This window comes from Tamandua tetradactyla, chromosome X, assembly GCF_023851605.1.
Source record: "Tamandua tetradactyla isolate mTamTet1 chromosome X, mTamTet1.pri, whole genome shotgun sequence".
Taxonomy (NCBI): Eukaryota; Metazoa; Chordata; class Mammalia; order Pilosa; family Myrmecophagidae; genus Tamandua; species Tamandua tetradactyla.
Window position 1 is genome coordinate 99,870,949 of NC_135353.1, and position 19,089 is coordinate 99,890,037.

The 19,089-nt window shown below is 40.4% G+C and overlaps 1 protein-coding gene across 3 annotated transcripts in view; it reads right to left on the minus strand.

Annotated features, from left to right (window-relative positions):
• OGT (O-linked N-acetylglucosamine (GlcNAc) transferase) overlaps positions 1–19,089 on the minus strand; it is a 77,497-nt gene that overhangs the window by 23,475 nt on the left and 34,933 nt on the right. For all 3 annotated transcript variants that reach the window (XM_077146432.1, XM_077146429.1, XM_077146428.1), the window contains exons 13-14: positions 1,399–1,557; positions 1,119–1,208 (exon numbers count right to left, since the gene is read on the minus strand). In XM_077146432.1, the coding sequence (XP_077002547.1) occupies positions 1,119–1,208; positions 1,399–1,557 (249 nt within the window). The remainder of the gene's footprint in view (positions 1–1,118; positions 1,209–1,398; positions 1,558–19,089) is intronic.

Here is a 19,089-nt window from a genome sequence, read left to right on the forward strand (position 1 = left end):
TCCAGCAAAATTGTCCTTCAAAAATGAGGGAGAAATTAAAACATTTTCAGACAAAAAATCACTGAGAGAAGTTGTGACCAAGAGACCAGCTCTGCAAGAAATACTAAAGGGAACACTAGAGACAGATACAAAGACAGAAGAGAGAGGTGTGGAGAAGAGTGTAGAAAGGAAGACTATGAGTAAAGGTAAAAAGAAGGAAAATTAGATATGACATATAAAATCCAGAAGGCAAAATAGTAGAAGAAAGTACTACCCATGCAGTAATAACACTGAATGTTAATGGATTAAACTCTCCAATCAAAAGATATAGTCTGGCAGAATAGATTAAAAAACAGGACCATCTATATGCTTTCTCTACTCAAAGGACACGAGGCCAAGGACACAAATGGACATTTACACACCAATGTTTATAGCAGCATTATTAACAATTACCAAGAGATGGAAACAGCCAAAATGTCCATCAACAGACAGTTGGCTAAACAAACTGTGACATTTACATAAGATGGAATATTATGCAGCTGTAAGACAGAATAAAGTTATGAAGTATGTAACAACATGAATGGACCTTAAGGACATTATGCTGAGTGTAATTAGCCAGAAACAAAAGGACAAATACTGTATGGTCTCACTGATATGAACTGACATTAGTGAATTAACTTGGAATATTTCCTTGGTAACAGAGACCATCAGGAGATAAAAATAGGGTAAGATATTGGGTAATTGGAGCTGAAGGGATACAGATTGTGCAACAGGACTGAATATAAAAACTCAGAAATGGACACCTAACTGCAATACAATTATGTTAAAACACTGAATGAAGCTGCATATGAGAATGACAGAGGGAGGAGGGCTGGGGCCTAAATGAAATCACAAAGAAAGATAGACAATAAAGATTGAGATGGTGTAATCTAGGAATGCCTAGAGTGTATAATGATAGTGACTAAATGTACAAATTCAAAAAATGTTTTTGTATGAGGAAGAACAAAAGAATGTCATTACTGCAGTGTGCTGAAAATAGATGGTAATTAATATTTAAAAAAAAAATTCAAATCCTACACCAATAGTTTTTTCAACATTTGCTCAAAAAAACAAGTTAGAAACGTAAGAGTTTGGCCTACCTGAGAAAGATCAATGAAATGATTGGCTTCTGCCATCACCTTCACTCGGAAATTTGTCCCATCGTCTGGGCTCAGGGCATAACAAAATACCTGGAAAGGCAGCATATAGTATATATATATATAAACAATAGCCTTAATCTTTCCAAAAGATACAGGGTTTAACACTCAATGTTGACAATAAATCTACCATTGTGGGTTTTTGTTTCTGTTTATTTTTTTTCACCATTATGTTCTGTTTCGTTTTAAAACAAATAGTGATTCTAGAGAACAGTATTCTTACCTCAAATTTATCAGGATTGTGCATGCCTGGAATAGACTGCATAAGGTGAGAAGTAGGATGATTCCCAAAGTCTGAACTCACATATCCTACACGCAGTCGGCCATCACTGAGCTTCAAATCTTTGGGATGTTCATATGGCGGTTTATGAAGGACATTAATCTACCAATGGAAGCCAATGCTTTGTTAGTAAAGCTGAACCTAATATATACATTTTCATCTAGGCAAACTGACTAAAAACACAACATAAAACGTATACCTCATACCCATTGGGAAAGGTGTGCTTAGAACACAAAATATAATTCATGAAATCAGTTCAATGCAAACTTAGAGTTTATATGTTTCATATTCTGACCTATTCCTGAGGCTATGAAATCCTCCCAGCAAGTCTAAAATTTGTAGGAATGAAGTAGTGTGAATACAGCAGGATAAATCCGACATTTTATAAATTTCTATAGGGGAATATTTTAAAAAACAAAATTATACCCAGCATCCAATCTAGCTTGCCACACAAATTCCAACTTTAATCAAATAGCACATTAGCTCTCAAAGGAGGATATAAAAACCAAACACTTGAGAAGCACTGAACAACCAGGGGCAACAGGTTGAAACATTTTTCTCAAAGCCCAGAAAAAAAGTTAAAAGACTGCAGTAACAGGGCCAGCATTGAATCAAGAAAAAGGCCACTTGAAAATGGTAGACTAGGCATATATTCAAAAGAATTGAAAGCAGAGATGTGAAAAGACATTAGCACACCTCTGTTCATAGTGGCATTGTTCACAATTGTCAAAAGATGGAAACAACCCAAGTGTCTATGAAATGATGAACGGATGAACAAAATGCAGTATGCATACATACAATGGAGTATTATTCAACTGTAGGAACAAATGAAGTTCTCTTACTATAAAGTCACTGTCAATGGCCAAGTGGTGGTACCTGTTTGTCTGGTTGGCCTGTCTGCTGCAATGAGGACATTTCATAGAATTAAATCATGATCATGTCAGCTGATTCCATTTGTAATCAGCCAAAGGGCAGTGTCTTCTGCAATGAGTAATGCTTAATCTGATCACTGGAAGCATTTTAAGAAGGATTCAGAGGAGAAAGGCTCTCTTCCTGTCTCGGCTGGTGAGCGTCTCCTGTGGAGTTCGGCCAGACCCTCCATTGGAATCATCGGCTTCACAGCCTGCTCTGCGGATTTTGGACGCTGCATTCCCATGGGCAAGTGAGACACTTTTATAAATTTTATATTTGCGACTGTTTCCTGTTGATTCTGTTTCTCTGGAGATCCCTAACTAATAGATCTTGGTAGAAGGAGTGGTTCTTTTTTTTTTTTTTTACATTTTTTTAATTAATTAAAAAAATTAACTAACACAACATTTAGAAATCATTCCATTCTGCATATACAATCAGTAATTCTTAATATCATCACATAGATGTATGATCATTTCTTAGTACATATGCATCGATTTAGAAAACGAAATAGCAAGACAACAGAAAAAGAAATAAAATGATAATACAGAGAAAAAATAAAAATAAAAAATACAAAAATATATAAGAAAAAAATAATAAAAAAAACTATAGCTCAAATGCAGCTTCATTCACTGTTTTAACATAATTACATTACAATTAGGTAGTATTGTGCTGTCCTTTTTTTTTTTTAGAAATCATACCGTTCTACATATGCAATCAGTAATTCTTAACATCATCACATATATGCATGATCATCGTTTCTTAGTACATTTGCATCAGTTTAGAAGAACTAGCAATACAACCGAAAAAGATATAGAATGTTAATATAGAGAAAAAAAATAAAAGTAATAATAGTAAGAACAAAACAAAACAAAACAAAACAAAAACCTATAGCTCGGATGCAGCTTCATTCAGTGCTTTAACATGATTACTTTACAATTAGGTATTATTGTGCTGTCCATTTTTTTTTTTTTTTTTTTTTTTTTTTTTTAAAGGAAAGACAGAGAGAAGGAAGGAAGGATAGAAGGAAGGAAGGAAGGAAGAAAGGGAAACATTTTTAAACATTTTCTTGTTTTATTGTATTCTGTTTCTCCGTTTTTGTTACATGGGCTGGGGCCGGGAATCGAACCGAGGTCCTCCGGCATAGCAGGCAAGCACTTTGCCCGCTGAGCCACCGCGGCCCGCCCTGTGCTGTCCATTTTTGAGTTTTTGTATCTAGTCCTGTTGCACAGTCTGTATCCCATCAGCTCCAATTACCCATTATCTTACCCTGTTTCTAACTCCTGCTGAACTGTGTTACCAATGACATATTCCAAGTTTATTCTCGAGTGTCGATTCACATCATTGGGACCATACAGTATATGTCTTTTAGTTTTTGGCTAGACTCACTCAGCATAATGTTCTCTAGGTCCATCCATGTTATTACATACTTCATAAGTTTATCCTGCCTTAAAGCTGCATAATATTCCATCGTATGTATATACCACAGTTTGTTTAGCCACTCGTCTGTTGATGGACATTTTGGTTGTCTCCATCTCTTTGCAATTGTAAATAACGCTGCTATAAACATTGGTGTGCAAATGTCCGTTTGAGTTTTTGCCCTTAATTCCTTTAAGTAGATTCCCAGCAATGGTATTGCTGTGTCGTACGGCAATTCTATATTCAGCTTTTTGAGGAACCGCCAAACTGCCTTCCACAGAGGTTCCACCATTTGACATTCCCACCAACAGTGGATAAGTGTGCCTCTTTCACCGCATTTTCTCCAGCACTTGTCATTTTCTGTTTTGTTGATAATGGCCATTCTGCTGGGTGTGAGATGATATCTCATTGTGGTTTTGATTTGCATTTCTCTAATGGCCAGGGACATTGAGCATCTCTTCATGTGCCTTTTGGCCATTTGTATTTCCTCCTCTGAGAGGTGTCTACTCAAGTCTTTTTTCCATTTTGTAATTGGGTTGGTGGTCTTTTTGTTGTTGAGTTGAACAATCTCTTTATAAATTCTGGATACTAGACCTTTATCTGATATGTCATTTCCAAATATTGATTCCCAGTGTGTAGGCTGTCTTTCTACTTTCTTGATGAAGTTCTTTGATGCACAAAGGTGTTTAATTTTGAGGAGTTCCCATTTATTTATTTCCTTCTTCAGTGCTCTTGCTTTAGGTTTAAGGTCCATAAAACTGCCTCCAACTGTAAAATTCATAAGATATCTCCCTACATTTTCCTCTAACTGTTTTATGGTCTTAGACCTAATGTTTAGATCTTTCATCCATTTTGAGTTAACTTTCGTGTAGGGTGTGAGATATGGGTCTTCTTTCATTCTTTTGCATATGGATATCCAGTTCTCTAGGCACCATTTATTGAAGAGACTGTTCTGTCCCAGGTGAGCTGGCTTGACTGCCTTATCAAAGATCAAATGTCCATAGATGAGAGGGTCTATATCTGAGCACTCTATTCGATTCCATTGGTCGATATATCTATCTTTATGCCAATACCATGCTGTTTTGACCACTGTGGCTTCATAATATGCCTTAAAGTCAGGCAGTGCAAGACCTCCAGCTTCGTTTTTTTTCCTCAAGATGTTTTTAGCAATTCGGGGCACTCTGCCCTTCCAGATAAATTTGCTTATTGGTTTTTCTATTTCTGAAAAATAAGTTGTTGGGATTTTGATTGGTATTGCATTGAATCTGTAAATCAATTTAGGTAGGATTGACATCTTAACTATATTTAGTCTTCCAATCCATGAACACGGTATGCCCTTCCATCTATTTAGGTCTTCTGTGATTTCTTTTAGCAGTTTTTTGTAGTTTTCTTTTTGTAGGTTTTTTGTCTCTTTAGTTAAATTTATTCCTAGGTATTTTATTCTTTTAGTTGCAATTGTAAATGGGATTCGTTTCTTGATTTCCCCCTCCGCTTGTTCATTGCTGGTGTATAGAAATGCTACAGATTTTTGAATGTTGATCTTGTAACCTGCTACTTTGCTGTACTCATTTATTAGCTCTAGTAGTTTTGTGGATTTTTCTGGGTTTTCGACGTATAGTATCATATCGTCTGCAAACAGTGATAGTTTTACTTCTTCCTTTCCAATTTTGATGCCTTGTATTTCTTTTTCTTGTCGAATTGCTCTGGCTAGAACCTCCAACACAATGTTGAATAATAGTGGTGATAGTGGACATCCTTGTCTTGTTCCTGATCTTAGGGGGAAAGTTTTCAATTATTCCCCATTGAGGATGATATTAGCTGTGGGTTTTTCATATATTCCCTCTATCATTTTGAGGAAGTTCCCTTGTATTCCTATCCTTTGAAGTGTTTTCAACAGGAAAGGATGTTGAATCTTGTCAAATGCCTTCTCTGCATCAATTGAGATGATCATGTGATTTTTCTGCTTTGATTTGTTGATATGGTGTATTACATTAATTGATTTTCTTATGTTGAACCATCCTTGCATACCTGGGATGAATCCTACTTCGTCATGATGTATAATTCTTTTAATGTGTTGTTGGATTCGATTTGTTAGAATTTTATTGAGGATTTTTGCATCTATATTCATTAGAGAGATTGGCCTGTAGTTTTCTTTTTCTGTAATATCTTTGCCTGGTTTTGGTATGAGGGTGATGTTGGCTTCATAGAATGAATTAGGTAGTTTTCCCTCCGCTTCGATTTTTTTGAAGAGTTTGAGGAGAGTTGGTACTAATTGTTCCTGGAATGTTTGATGGAATTCAGATGTGAAACCGTCTGGTCCTGGACTTTTCTTTTTAGGAAGCTTTTGAATGATTGATTCAATTTCTTTATTTGTGATTGGTTTGTTGAGGTCATCTATGTCTTCTTGAGTCAAAGTTGGTTGTTCATGTCTTTCCAGGAACCCATCCATTTCCTCTAAATTGTTGTATTTATTATCGTAAAGTTGTTCATAGTATCCTGTTATTACCTCCTTTATTTCTGTGAGGTCAGTAGTTACGTCTCCTCTTCCATTTCTGATCTTATTTATTTGCATCCTCTCTCTTCTTCTTTTTGTCAATCTTGCTAAGGGCCCATCAATCTTACTGATTTTCTCATAGAACCAACTTCTGGCCTTATTGATTTTCTCTATTGTTTTCAATTTCATTTATTTCTGCTCTAATCTTTATTATTTCTTTCCTTTTGCTTGCTTTGGGATTAGTTTGCTGTTCTTTCTCCAGTTCTTCCAAGTGGACAGTTAATTCCTGCATTTTTCCCTTTTCTTCTTTTCTGATATAGGCATTTAGGGCAATAAATTTCCCTCTTAGCACTGCCTTTGCTGCGTCCCATAAGTTTTGATATGTTGTGTTTTCATTTTCATTCGCCTCGAGGTATTTGCTAATTTCTCTAGCAATTTCTTCTTTGACCCACTCGTTGTTTAGGAGTGTGTTGTTGAGCCTCCACGTATTTGTGAATTTTCTGGCACTCTGCCTATTATTGATTTCCAACTTCATTCCCTTTATGATCCGAGAAAGTGTTGTGTATGATTTCAATCTTTTTAAATTTGTTAAGACTTGCTTTGTGACCCAGCATATGGTCTATCTTTGAGAATGATCTATGAGCACTTGAGAAAAAGGTGTATCCTGCTGTTGTGGGATGTAATGTCCTATAAATGTCTGTTAAGTCTAGCTTATTTATAGTAATATCCAGATTCTCTATTTCTTTATTGATCCTCTGTCTAGATGTTCTGTCCATTGATGAGAGTGGTGAATTGAAGTCTCCAACTATTATGGTATACGAGTTTATTTCCCTTTTCAGTGTTTGCAGTGTATTCCTCACGTATTTTGGGGCATTCTGGTTCGGTGCGTAAATATTTATGATTGTTATGTCTTCTTGTTTAATTGTTCCTTTTATTAGTATATAGTGTCCTTCTTTGTCTCTTTTAACTGTTTTACATTTGAAGTCTAATTTGTTGGATATTACTATAGCCACTCCTGCTCTTTTCTGGTTGTTATTTGCATGAAATATCTTTTTCCAGCCTTTCACTTTCAACCTATGTTTATCTTTGGGTCTAAGACATGTTTCCTGTAGACAGCATATGGAAGGATCCTGTTTTTTAATCCATTCTGCCAATCTATATCTTTTGATTGGGGAATTCAGTCCATTGACATTTAGTGTTATTACTGTTTGGATAATATTTTCCTCTACCATTTTGCCTTTTGTATTATATATATCATATCTGACTTTCCTTCTTTCTACACTCTTCTCCATACCTCTCTCTTCTCTCTTTTTGTATCTGACTCAAGTGCTCCCTTTAGTTATTTCTTGCAGAGCTGGTCTCTTGATCACAAATTCTCTCAGTGACTTTTTGTCTGAGAATGCTTTAATTTCTCCCTCATTTTTGAAGGATAATTTTGCTGGATATAGGAGTCTTGGTTGGCAGTTTTTCTCTTTTAGTAATTTAAATATATCATCCCACTGTCTTCTAGCTTCCATGGTTTCTGCTGAGAAATCTACACATAGTCTTATTGGGTTTCCCTTGTATGTGATGCATTGTTTTTCTCTTGCTGCTTTCAAGATCCTCTCTTTCTCTTTGACCTCTGACATTCTAACTAGTAAGTGTCTTGGAGAATGCCTATTTGGGTCTAATGTCTTTGGGGTGCGCTGCACTTCTTGGATCTGTAATTTTACGTCTTTCATAAGAGTTGGGAAATTTTCAGTGATAATTTCTTCCATTAGTTTTTCTCCTCCTTTTCCCTTCTCTTCTCCTTCTGGGACACCCACAACACGTATATTTGTGCGGTTCATATTGTCTTTGAGTTCCCTGATACCCTGTTCAAATTTTTCCATTCTTTTCCCGATAGATTCTGTTTCTTTTTGGAATTCAGATGGTCCATCCTCCAAATCACTAATTCTATCTTCTGTCTCTTTAAATCTATCATTGTAGGTATCCACTGTTTTTTCCATCTTTTCTACTTTATCCTTCACTTCCATAAGTTCTGTGATTTGTTTTTCCAGTTTTTCTATTTCTTCTTTATGTTTAGCCCATGTCCTCTTCATGTCCTCCCTCAATTTATCGATTTCATTTTTGAAGAGGTTTTCCATTTCTGTTCATATATTCAGCGTTAGTTGTCTCAGCTCTTGTATCTCATTTGAACTATTGGCTTATTCCTTTGACTGGGCCATATTCTCAATCTTCTGAGCGTGGACCGTTATCTTCTGCTGCTGGCGTCTGGGCATTTACTCAGATTTCCCTGGGTGTCGGACCCAACAAGGTTGTAAGATTTTTCTGTGAAATCTCTGGGTCCTGTTTTTCTTCCCTGCCCAGTAGGTGGCGCTCGTGGCACATGTTTGTCTCAAGTGTTTGGAGTGGATCCCCCCACCCATCACCAATCTCTGCGGCCTGGGGATTTCCGATCCAATTCTCTCCGTTGGTTCAGGGGCCGCGCGTGGTGGGGGCGACAGCCGCTGTGGCTTGAGGGGACCCTGTGGCTGGTCGCCGGCAGCAGCGGGCCCGGGGAATTCGCCACCAGACCAGGATGTCGCCTGTGGGGGAGGGGCCTCGGTCACAGGTCGCCGCGTTCTGGGGAATTCCCCACCGAACCAGGAATCCGCCCGCAGGGGGGGCCACTGCGGCTTGGAGAGCCCTCTGATCCGAGACTCGTAGCCGCGGATTCGAAGCCGAGACGCGAAGCTGCCCGCAAAAGAGGTGCGCCGGATGCCTCGGCTTGAGAAACTTGCCTCTCCGAGACTCTCAGCCGGCCCGGGAAGGAGGGAGGGAGTAGCTCCGAACACCGCAGCTACCGCTGCTTGGGAAATCGCGCCCTGCTCGGGGATCTCACCGCAGCCGAGTCTCACAGTCAGACTAGCCAGTCCAGACTGGGGTACGCTGTGTGTCCATTCCCTGCCGTAGCCCCGGGAGCTGTTCTGCACTGTTTCAGTTCACCTAATAGTTGCTTTGGAGGAGGAGGAACTAAGACGCACGGACCTTACTAAGCCGCCATCTTGGAATCTCCTCTTTCTACTTTCTTGATGAAGTTCTTTGATGCACAAAAGTGTTTAATTTTGAGGAGTTCCCATTTATTTATTTCCTTCTTCAGTGCTCTTGCTTTAGGTTTAAGGTCCATAAAACTGCCTCCAACTGTAAAATTCATAAGATATCTCCCTACATTTTCCTCTAACTGTTTTATGGTCTTAGACCTAATGTTTAGATCTTTCATCCATTTTGAGTTAACTTTCGTGTAGGGTGTGAGATATGGGTCTTCTTTCATTCTTTTGCATATGGATATCCAGTTCTCTAGGCACCATTTATTGAAGAGACTGTTCTGTCCCAGGTGAGTTGGCTTGACTGCCTTATCAAAGATCAAATGTCCATAGATGAGAAGGTCTATATCTGAGCACTCTATTCGATTCCATTGGTCGATATATCTATCTTTATGCCAATACCATGCTGTTTTGACCACTGTGGCTTCATAATATGCCTTAAGGTCAGGCAGTGCAAGACCTCCAGCTTCGTTTTTTTCCTCAAGATGTTTTTAGCAATTCGGGGCACTCTGCCCTTCCAGATAAATTTGCTTATTGGTTTTTCTATTTCTGAAAAATAAGTTGTTGGGATTTTGATTGGTATTGCATTGAATCTGTAAATCAATTTAGGTAGGATTGACATCTTAACTATATTTAGTCTTCCAATCCATGAACACGGTATGCCCTTCCATCTATTTAGGTCTTCTGTGATTTCTTTTAGCAGTTTTTTGTAGTTTTCTTTTTGTAGGTTTTTTGTCTCTTTAGTTAAATTTATTCCTAGGTATTTTATTCTTTTAGTTGCAATTGTAAATGGGATTCGTTTCTTGATTTCCCCCTCCGCTTGTTCATTGCTGGTGTATAGAAATGCTACAGATTTTTGAATGTTGATCTTGTAACCTGCTACTTTGCTGTACTCATTTATTAGCTCTAGTAGTTTTGTGGATTTTTCTGGGTTTTCGACGTATAGTATCATATCGTCTGTAAACAGTGATAGTTTTACTTCTTCCTTTCCAATTTTGATGCCTTGTATTTCTTTTTCTTGTCGAATTGCTCTGGCTAGAACCTCCAACACAATGTTGAATAATAGTGGTGATAGTGGGCATCCTTGTCTTGTTCCTGATCTTAGGGGGAAAGTTTTCAATTTTTCCCCATTGAGGATGATATTAGCTGTGGGTTTTTCATATATTCCCTCTATCATTTTAAGGAAGTTCCCTTGTATTCCAATCCTTTGAAGTGTTTTCAACAGGAAAGGATGTTGAATCTTGTCAAATGCCTTCTCTGCATCAATTGAGATGATCATGTGATTTTTCTGCTTTGATTTGTTGATATGGTGTATTACATTAATTGATTTTCTTATGTTGAACCATCCTTGCATACCTGGGATGAATCCTACTTCGTCATGATGTATAATTCTTTTAATGTGTTGTTGGATACGATTTGTTAGAATTTTATTGAGGATTTTTGCATCTATATTCATTAGAGAGATTGGCCTGTAGTTTTCTTTTTCTGTAATATCTTTGCCTGGTTTTGGTATGAGGGTGATGTTGGCTTCAAAGAATGAATTAGGTAGTTTTCCCTCCGCTTCGATTTTTTTGAAGAGTTTGAGGAGAGTTGGTACTAATTCTTTCTGGAATGTTTGATAGAATTCACATGTGAAACCACCTGGTCCTGGACTTTTCTTTTTAGGAAGCTTTTGAATGACTGATTCAATTTCTTTACTTGTGATTGGTTTGTTGAGGTCATCTATGTCTTCTTGAGTCAAAGTTGGTTGTTCATGTCTTTCCAGGAACCCATCCATTTCCTCTAAATTGTTGTATTTATTATCGTAAAGTTGTTCATAGTATCCTGTTATTACCTCCTTTATTTCTGTGAGATCAGTAGTTACGTCTCCTCTTCCATTTCTGATCTTATTTATTTGCATCCTCTCTCTTCTTCTTTTTGTCAATCTTGCTAAGGGCCCATCAATCTTATTGATTTCTCATAGAACCAACTTCTGGTCTTATTGATTTTCTCTATTGTTTTCATGTTTTCAATTTCATTTATTTCTGCTCTAATCTTTGCAATTTCTTTCCTTTTGCTTGCTTTGGGATTAGTTTGCTGTTCTTTCTCCAGTTCTTCCAAGTGGACAGTTAATTCCTGCATTTTTCCCTTTTCTTCTTTTCTGATATAGGCATTTAGGGCAATAAATTTCCCTCTTAGCACTGCCTTTGCTGCGTCCCATAAGTTTTGATATGTTGTTTTCATTTTCATTCGCCTCGAGGTATTTGCTAATTTCTCTAGCAATTTCTTCTTTGACCCACTCGTTGTTTAGGAGTGTGTTGTTGAGCCTCCACGTATTTGTGAATTTTCTGGCACTCTGCCTATTATTGATTTCCAACTTCATTCCCTTTATGATCCGAGAAAGTGTTGTGTATGATTTCAATCTTTTTAAATTTGTTAAGACTTGCTTTGTGACCCAGCATATGGTCTATCTTTGAGAATGATCCATGAGCACTTGAGAAAAGGTGTATCCTGCTGTTGTGGGATGTAATGTCCTATAAATGTCTGTTAAGTCTAGCTTATTTATAGTAATATCCAGATTCTCTATTTCTTTATTGATCCTCTGTCTAGATGTTCTGTCCACTGATGAGAGTGGTGAATTGAAGTCTCCAACTATTATGGTATATGAGTCTATTTCCCTTTTCAGTGTTTGCAGTGTATTCCTCACGTATTTTGGGGCATTCTGGTTCGGTGCGTAAATATTTATGATTGTTATGTCTTCTTGTTTAACTGTTCCTTTTATTAGTATATGGTGTCCTTCTTTGTCTCTTTTAACTGTTTTACATTTGAAGTCTAATTTGTTGGATATTAGTATAGCCACTCCTGCTCTTTTCTGGTTGTTATTTGCATGAAATATCTTTTCCCAACCTTTCACTTTCAACCTATGTTTATCTTTGGGTCTAAGATGTGTTTCCTGTAGACAGCATATAGAAGGATCCTGTTTTTTAATCCATTCTGCCAATCTATGTTTTTTGATTGGGGAATTCAGTCCATTGACATTTAGTGTTATTACTCTTTGAATAATATTTTCCTCTAACATTTTGCCTTTTGTATTATATATATCATATCTGACTTTCCTTCTTTCTACACTCTTCTCCATACCTCTCTCTTCTGTCTTTTTGTATCTGACTCTAGTGCTTCCTTTAGTATTTCTTGCAGAGCTGGTCTCTTGATCACAAATTCTCTCAGTGACTTTTTGTCTGAGAATGTTTTAATTTCTCCCTCATTTTTGAAGGATAATTTTGCTGGATATAGGAGTCTTGGTTGGCAGTTTTTCTCTTTTAGTAATTTAAATATATCATCCCACTGTCTTCTAGCTTCCATGGTTTCTGCTGAGAAATCTACACATAGTCTTATTGGGTTTCCCTTGTATGTGATGCATTGTTTTTCTCTTGCTGCTTTCAAGATCCTCTCTTTCTCTTTGACCTCTGACATTCTAACTAGTAAGTGTTTTAGAGATCGCCTATTTGGGTCTAATCTCTTTGGGGTGCGCTGCACTTCTTGGATCTGTAATTTTAGGTCTTTCATAAGAGTTGGGAAATTTTCAGTGATAATTTCTTCCATTAGTTTTTCTCCTCCTTTTCCCTTCTCTTCTCCTTCTGGGACACCCACAACACGTATATTTGTGCGGTTCATATTGTCTTTGAGTTCCCTGATACCCTGTTCAAATTTTTCCATTCTTTTCCCGATAGATTCTGTTTCTTTTTGGAATTCAGATGGTCCATCCTCCAAATCACTAATTCTATCTTCTGTCTCTTTAAATCTATCATTGTAGGTATCCACTGTTTTCTCCATCTTTTCTACTTTATCCTTCACTTCCATAAGTTCTGTGACTTGTTTTTCCAGTTTTTCTATTTCTTCTTTATGTTCAGCCCATGTCCTCTTCATGTCCTCCCTCAATTTATCGATTTCATTTTTGAAGAGGTTTTCCATTTCTGTTCGTATATTCAGCATTAGTTGTTTCAGCTCTTGTATCTCATTTTAACTATTGGTTTGTTCCTTTGACTGGGCCATATTCTCAGTCTTCTGAGCGTGGACCGTTATCTTCTGCTGCTGGCGTCTGGGCATTTAGTCAGATTTCCCTGGGTGTCGGACCCAACAAGGTTGTAAGATTTTTCTGTGAAACCTCTGGGTTCTCTTTTTCTTATCCTGCCCAGTAGGTGGCACTCGTGGCACATGTTTGTCTCAAGTGTTTGGAGTGGATCCCCCCACCCATCACCAATCTCTGCGGCCTGGGGATTTCCGATCCAATTCTCTCCGTTGGTTCAGGGGGCCGTGCGTGGTGGGGGCGTCAGCCGCCGCGGCTTGAGGGGACCCTGTGGCTGGTTGCCAGCAGCAGCGGGCCCGGGGAATTCGCCACCGGACTAGGAAGTCGCACGCGGGGGAGGGGCGTCGGTCACCGGCCGCCGCGGCCTGGGGAATTCCCCACCGGACCAGGAATCCACCCGCGGGGGGGGGGGTCCATTGTGGCTTGGAGAGCCCTCTGATCCGAGACTCGTAGCCACGGACTCGAAGCCGAGACTTGAAGCCGCCCGCAAAAGAGGGGCGCCGGCTGCCTCGGCTTGGGAAACTTGCCTCTCTGAGACTCTCAGCCGGCCCAGGAAGGAGGGAGGGAGTCACTCCGGCCGCCGCAGCTGCCGCTGCTCGGGAAATCGCGCGCCGCTCGGGGATCTCACCGCAGCCGAGTCTCATAATCAGACTAGCCAGTCCAGACTGGGGTACGCTGTGTGTCCATTCCCTGCCGTAGCCCCAGGAGCTGTTCTGCACTGTTTAAGTTCACCTAGTAGTTGCTTTGGAGGAGGAACTAAGATGCACGTACCTTACTAAGCCGCCATCTTGTCCCCCTCCCCCGAAGGAGTGGTTCTTAAGAAACAGAATCTTAAAAATAGGTTTTTATGAATGGCTTTCTACTCTGACTGGACTCAAAGACACTAAGGACTCTGATTCCATTAATCAGAATGACACTCCCAATCCATGGAGTGAACTGGCAAAAAGAGATAGTCAAAATATCACCATTCGATTCTCCTAATGCTTCGCTTGTACGATGCCAGGCTCTGGGGGATGATGTTTTTGACACCTTTACAGAGTTTTGTAGAAATAAGAGGTATAGAGATGTTCGTTGGTTGTTGTTAGATACACTGGCTACATTAAGGAGTGAAAGGGATGGGCTTAAGGCTTCAAACAAGAAGTTTAAGCACCGTCTGACAGATGTAGACGCTTTTATGGGTATCCTGAAAGAAAATCTTATTTCCTGTAACCACAGACTTGAGATCTCTGAAAATCAGACTCAGAATCTTATTGTGAGAGTAGCAACTTTACAACGGAAACTGAAATCTCAATCTTGCATGGTGCCTGCTGTTAAAGTGAGGGCATTGAGTGGCAAGGAGTGGGACCCTGAAAAATGGGATGGTAACATATGGATTGATAATGATGTCAGGGGTGAAGCTTAAACCCTAGGTCATGCTGAGTCTTCTCTAGATAACCCTGTAATAGTTTGCCCTGAGGACATAACCACCCCCACCACCAGCCTGCCTTCAGGAGTTGGGCACCCAACCTCCTCCTGAAGGGATTAGCCCTAAAGTGATTAATTCTGTTTCATCAGATGAAACTGCAAATGAAAGCCCTGAAGCAAATGGCTTGGAAGATATTTCTAATTCTTTTCATGACCCACCCCCACCATCTCTCATTTCTTCCAGACCTATAACTAGACTAAAGTCCCAACAGGCCCCTAAAGGTGAGGTATAAAGTATCACACATGAGGAGGTACATTATACTCCATAAGAACTGTGTGAGTTTTCCAATTTACATAGACAGAAATCAGGGGAATATATGTGGCAATGGATTTTAAGGGTGTGGGATAATGGTATGAGGAATATATAAGGCTGGATCAGGCTGAATTTATTGATATGGGCCCACTAAGCAGAGATTCTGCATTCTAGCTCGAAGGGTTAGAAAAGGTATTAACAGTTTGTTTGAATTGTTGGTTGAAACATGGACCAAAAGATGGCCAACATTACCTGAGGTTGAAATGCCAGAACTGCCCTGGTATAATGCAGATAAGGAGATCCAGAGGCTTAGAGAGATCGGAATGTTAGAGTGGACTGATCATGCAAAGCCTGCTCTTACACCACAGGAATGTACAGAGGATGCACCTTTTACCAGAACAGTGAGAAATAAATCTGTGAGACTAGCATCATCATTCCTGAAGAGCTCTGTGGTTGCACTCCTCTGTAGATATTACTGTAGGAACTGCTGTCACTGAGCTGGAATCCTTAAACACAATGGGGATGATGGGATCCCGAGTTGGCAGAAGCCAGGTGGCAGCACTTAATCATCAAAGACAGGGTAGACGTGGCTATTATAACAGACAGCAAACTCAAAGCAGGCGTCAAAATCATATGATTCGCAGAGATTTGTGGCATTGGCTAGTAAATCATGGGGTACCTAGAAATACAATAGAAGAGGAGTCTACTAAATTCTTGTTTGAGCTGTACAAACAAAAGAGTTCTAGGTCAAGTGAACAGAAGTCTAACCTGAATTACAAAAACAGAGTCATGGCCCCTTAATCAATTTCCAGACTTGAAACAGTTTACAGACTCAGAACCTCTTGAATGAAGGGGAGGCCAGGTCCCTTTGGGGGAGAACCCTGTTACACTGCCACAAAACTATACTGTTAATCTTCCTCCAAGCCTTCCCCAAGGAGACCAATGGCCTTTTACCAGGGTAACTGTGCACTGGGGAAAAGGAAATGATCAGATATTTTGGGGATTATTAGACACTGGTTCAGAAGTGACATTAATTCCAGGGGACCTACAACGTCACTCTGGTCCACCAGTCAGAGTGGGGACTTATGGAGGCCAGGTGATCAATGGAGTTTTAGCTCAGGTCCACCTCACAGTGGATCCAGAGGGCTGCCAGACCCATTCTGTAGTTATCTCCCCAGTTCCAAAATGTATAATTGAAATAAACATACTGAGTAGCTGGCAGAATCCCCACACTGGCTCTCTAACTTGTGTAGTGAGGGCTATTATGGTGGGAAAGGCCAAGTGGAAGCCACTAGAACTGCCCTTACCGAGCAAAATAGTAAATCAGAAGCAATACCAAATTCCTGGAGGGACTGCAGTGATTACTGCCACTCTTAAGGACTTGAAGGATGCAGGGGTGGTGATTCCCACCACATCCCGATTCAACTTTCTTATTGGCCTGTGCAAAAAATAGATGGGTCTTGGAGGATGACAGTGGATTATCATAAGCTCAACCAGGTGGTAACTGCAATTGCAGCTGCTGTTCCAGATGTGGTATCATTGCTTGAGAAAATCAATACATCCCCTGGTACCTGATATGCAGTTATTGATCTGGCAAATGCTTCTTTCTCAGTAGCTATTAGTAAGGACCACCAGAAATACTTTGTTTTCAGCTGTCAAGGTCAGCAATATACTTTCACTTTCCTACCTCAGGGGTATATCAACTCACCAACCCTAACTCATAACCTTGTCCACAAGAAACTTGATCGTTTCTCCCTCCCACAAGACATCACACTGTTCCATTACATTGATGATATCATGTTGATTGGACCTAGTGAGCAAGAAGTAGCAACTACTCTAGACTTACTGCTAAGGCATTTGCATGTCAGAGGACGGGAGATAAATCCAACAAAAATACAGGGGCCTTCCACCTCAGTGAAATTTCTAGGTGTCCAGTGGTGTGGGGCATGTCGAGATATCCCTTCTAAGGTGAAGGATAAGTTGCTGCATCTGGCCCTCCTACGACCAAAAAAGAGGCACAACGCCTAGTTAGTCTTTCTGGATTTTGGCGACAACATATTTCTCATTTGGGTGTGCTACTCCGGCCCATTTATCGAGTGACCAGAAAAGCTACTAATTTTGAGTAGGGACCTGAACAAGAGGAGCCTCTGCGACAGGTCCAGGCTGCTGTACAAGCTGCTCTGCCACTTGGGCCGTATGATCCAGCAGATCCAATGGTGCTGGAAGTGTCAGTGGCAAACAGAGATGCTGTATGGAGCCTTTGGCAGGCCCCTATATGAGAATCACAACACAGACCCTTAGGATTTTGGAGCAAAGCCTTACCATCTGCTGCAGATAACTACTCTTCTTTTGAGAAACAGCTTTAGGCCTGCTACTGGGCCTTAGTAGAGACTGAATGCTTAACCATGGGCCACCAAGTTACCATGAGACCTGAGTTACCTATCATGAGCTGGGTGTTGTCTGACCCACCACGCCATGAAGCCGGGCGTGCACAGCACTCTATTGTAAAATGGAAATGATATATATGAGATAGGGCCAGAGCAGGTCCTGAAGGCACAAGTATGTTACATAAAGATGTGGCCCAAATGCCCATGGTCTCCACTCCTGCCACATTACCTTCTCTTTCCCAGACCAGACCTATGTCCTCTTGGGGAGTTCCTTACAGTGAATTGACTGAGAAACAGAAAACTCGGCTTGGTTTACAGATGGTTCAGCATGATATGGAGGGACCACTCGAAAATGGACAGCTACAGCACTACAACCCCTTTCTGGGGTGTCCTTGAAGAACAGTGGTGAAGGGAAATCCTCCCAGTGGGCAGAACTTCGAGCAGCGCAGCTGGTTGTTCATTTCGCTTGGAAGGAAAACTGGCCAGAGGTGCATTTGTATACTGACTCATGGGCTGTTGCTCATGGTTTGGCTGGATGGTCAGGGACTTGGAAAGACCATAATAGGAAAATTGGTGACAAAGAGGTCTGGGGAAGAAGTATGTGGATAGACCTTTCTGAGTGGGCTAAAAACATGAACACTTTTGTGTCCCGTGTGAACGCGCACCAGAGGGTGACTTCAGCAGAGGAAGGCTTTAATAATCAAGCAGATAAGATGACCCATTCTGTGGATACCACACTCTTTTCCCAGCAATTCCTGTCATTTCCCAATGGGCTCATGAACAAAGTGGTCATGGTGGTAGGGATGGAGATTATACATGGGCTCAGCAACATAGAATTACACTCACCAAGGCTGACTTGGCTACAGCCACTGCTGAGTGCCCAATCTGCCAGCTGCAGAGACCTACACTCAGCACCCAAAACGGCACCATTCCCCTAGGTGACCAGGAAGCTACATGGTGGCAGGTTGATTACACTGGACCACTCCCTTCATGGAAGGGGCAGCGATTTATTCTAACTGGAATAGACACATACTCTGGATATGGGTTTGCTTTCCCTGCATGCAATGCTTCTGCCAAAACCACCATCCATGGGCTTACAGAAGGCTTTATCCATCATCATGGTATTCCACATAGCACTGCTTCTGATCAAGGAACACACTTCACAGCAAATGAAGTGTGGGAATGGGCACATGCTCATGAAATTCTCTGGTCTTACCATGTTCCCCATCATCCAGAAGCAGCTGGATTGATAGAACAGTGGAATGGCCTTTTGAAAACTCAATTATGGTGCCAACTAGGTGGCAATACCTTGAAAGGCTGGGATAATGTTCTCAAGGTAGCTGTATATGCTCTGAATCATGTCCATTGTATGGTGCTGTTTCTCCCATAGCCAGGATCCATGGGTCCAGGAACCAAGGGGTGGAAATAGGAGTGGTACCACTCACTATTACCCCTAGTGATCCACTAGGAAAATTTTTGCTTCCTGTCCCTGCGATCCTGAGCTCTACTGGTCTACACGTTTTAGTTCCAAAACGGGTAGTGCTTCCTCCAGGAGAAACAACAACGATTCCACTGAA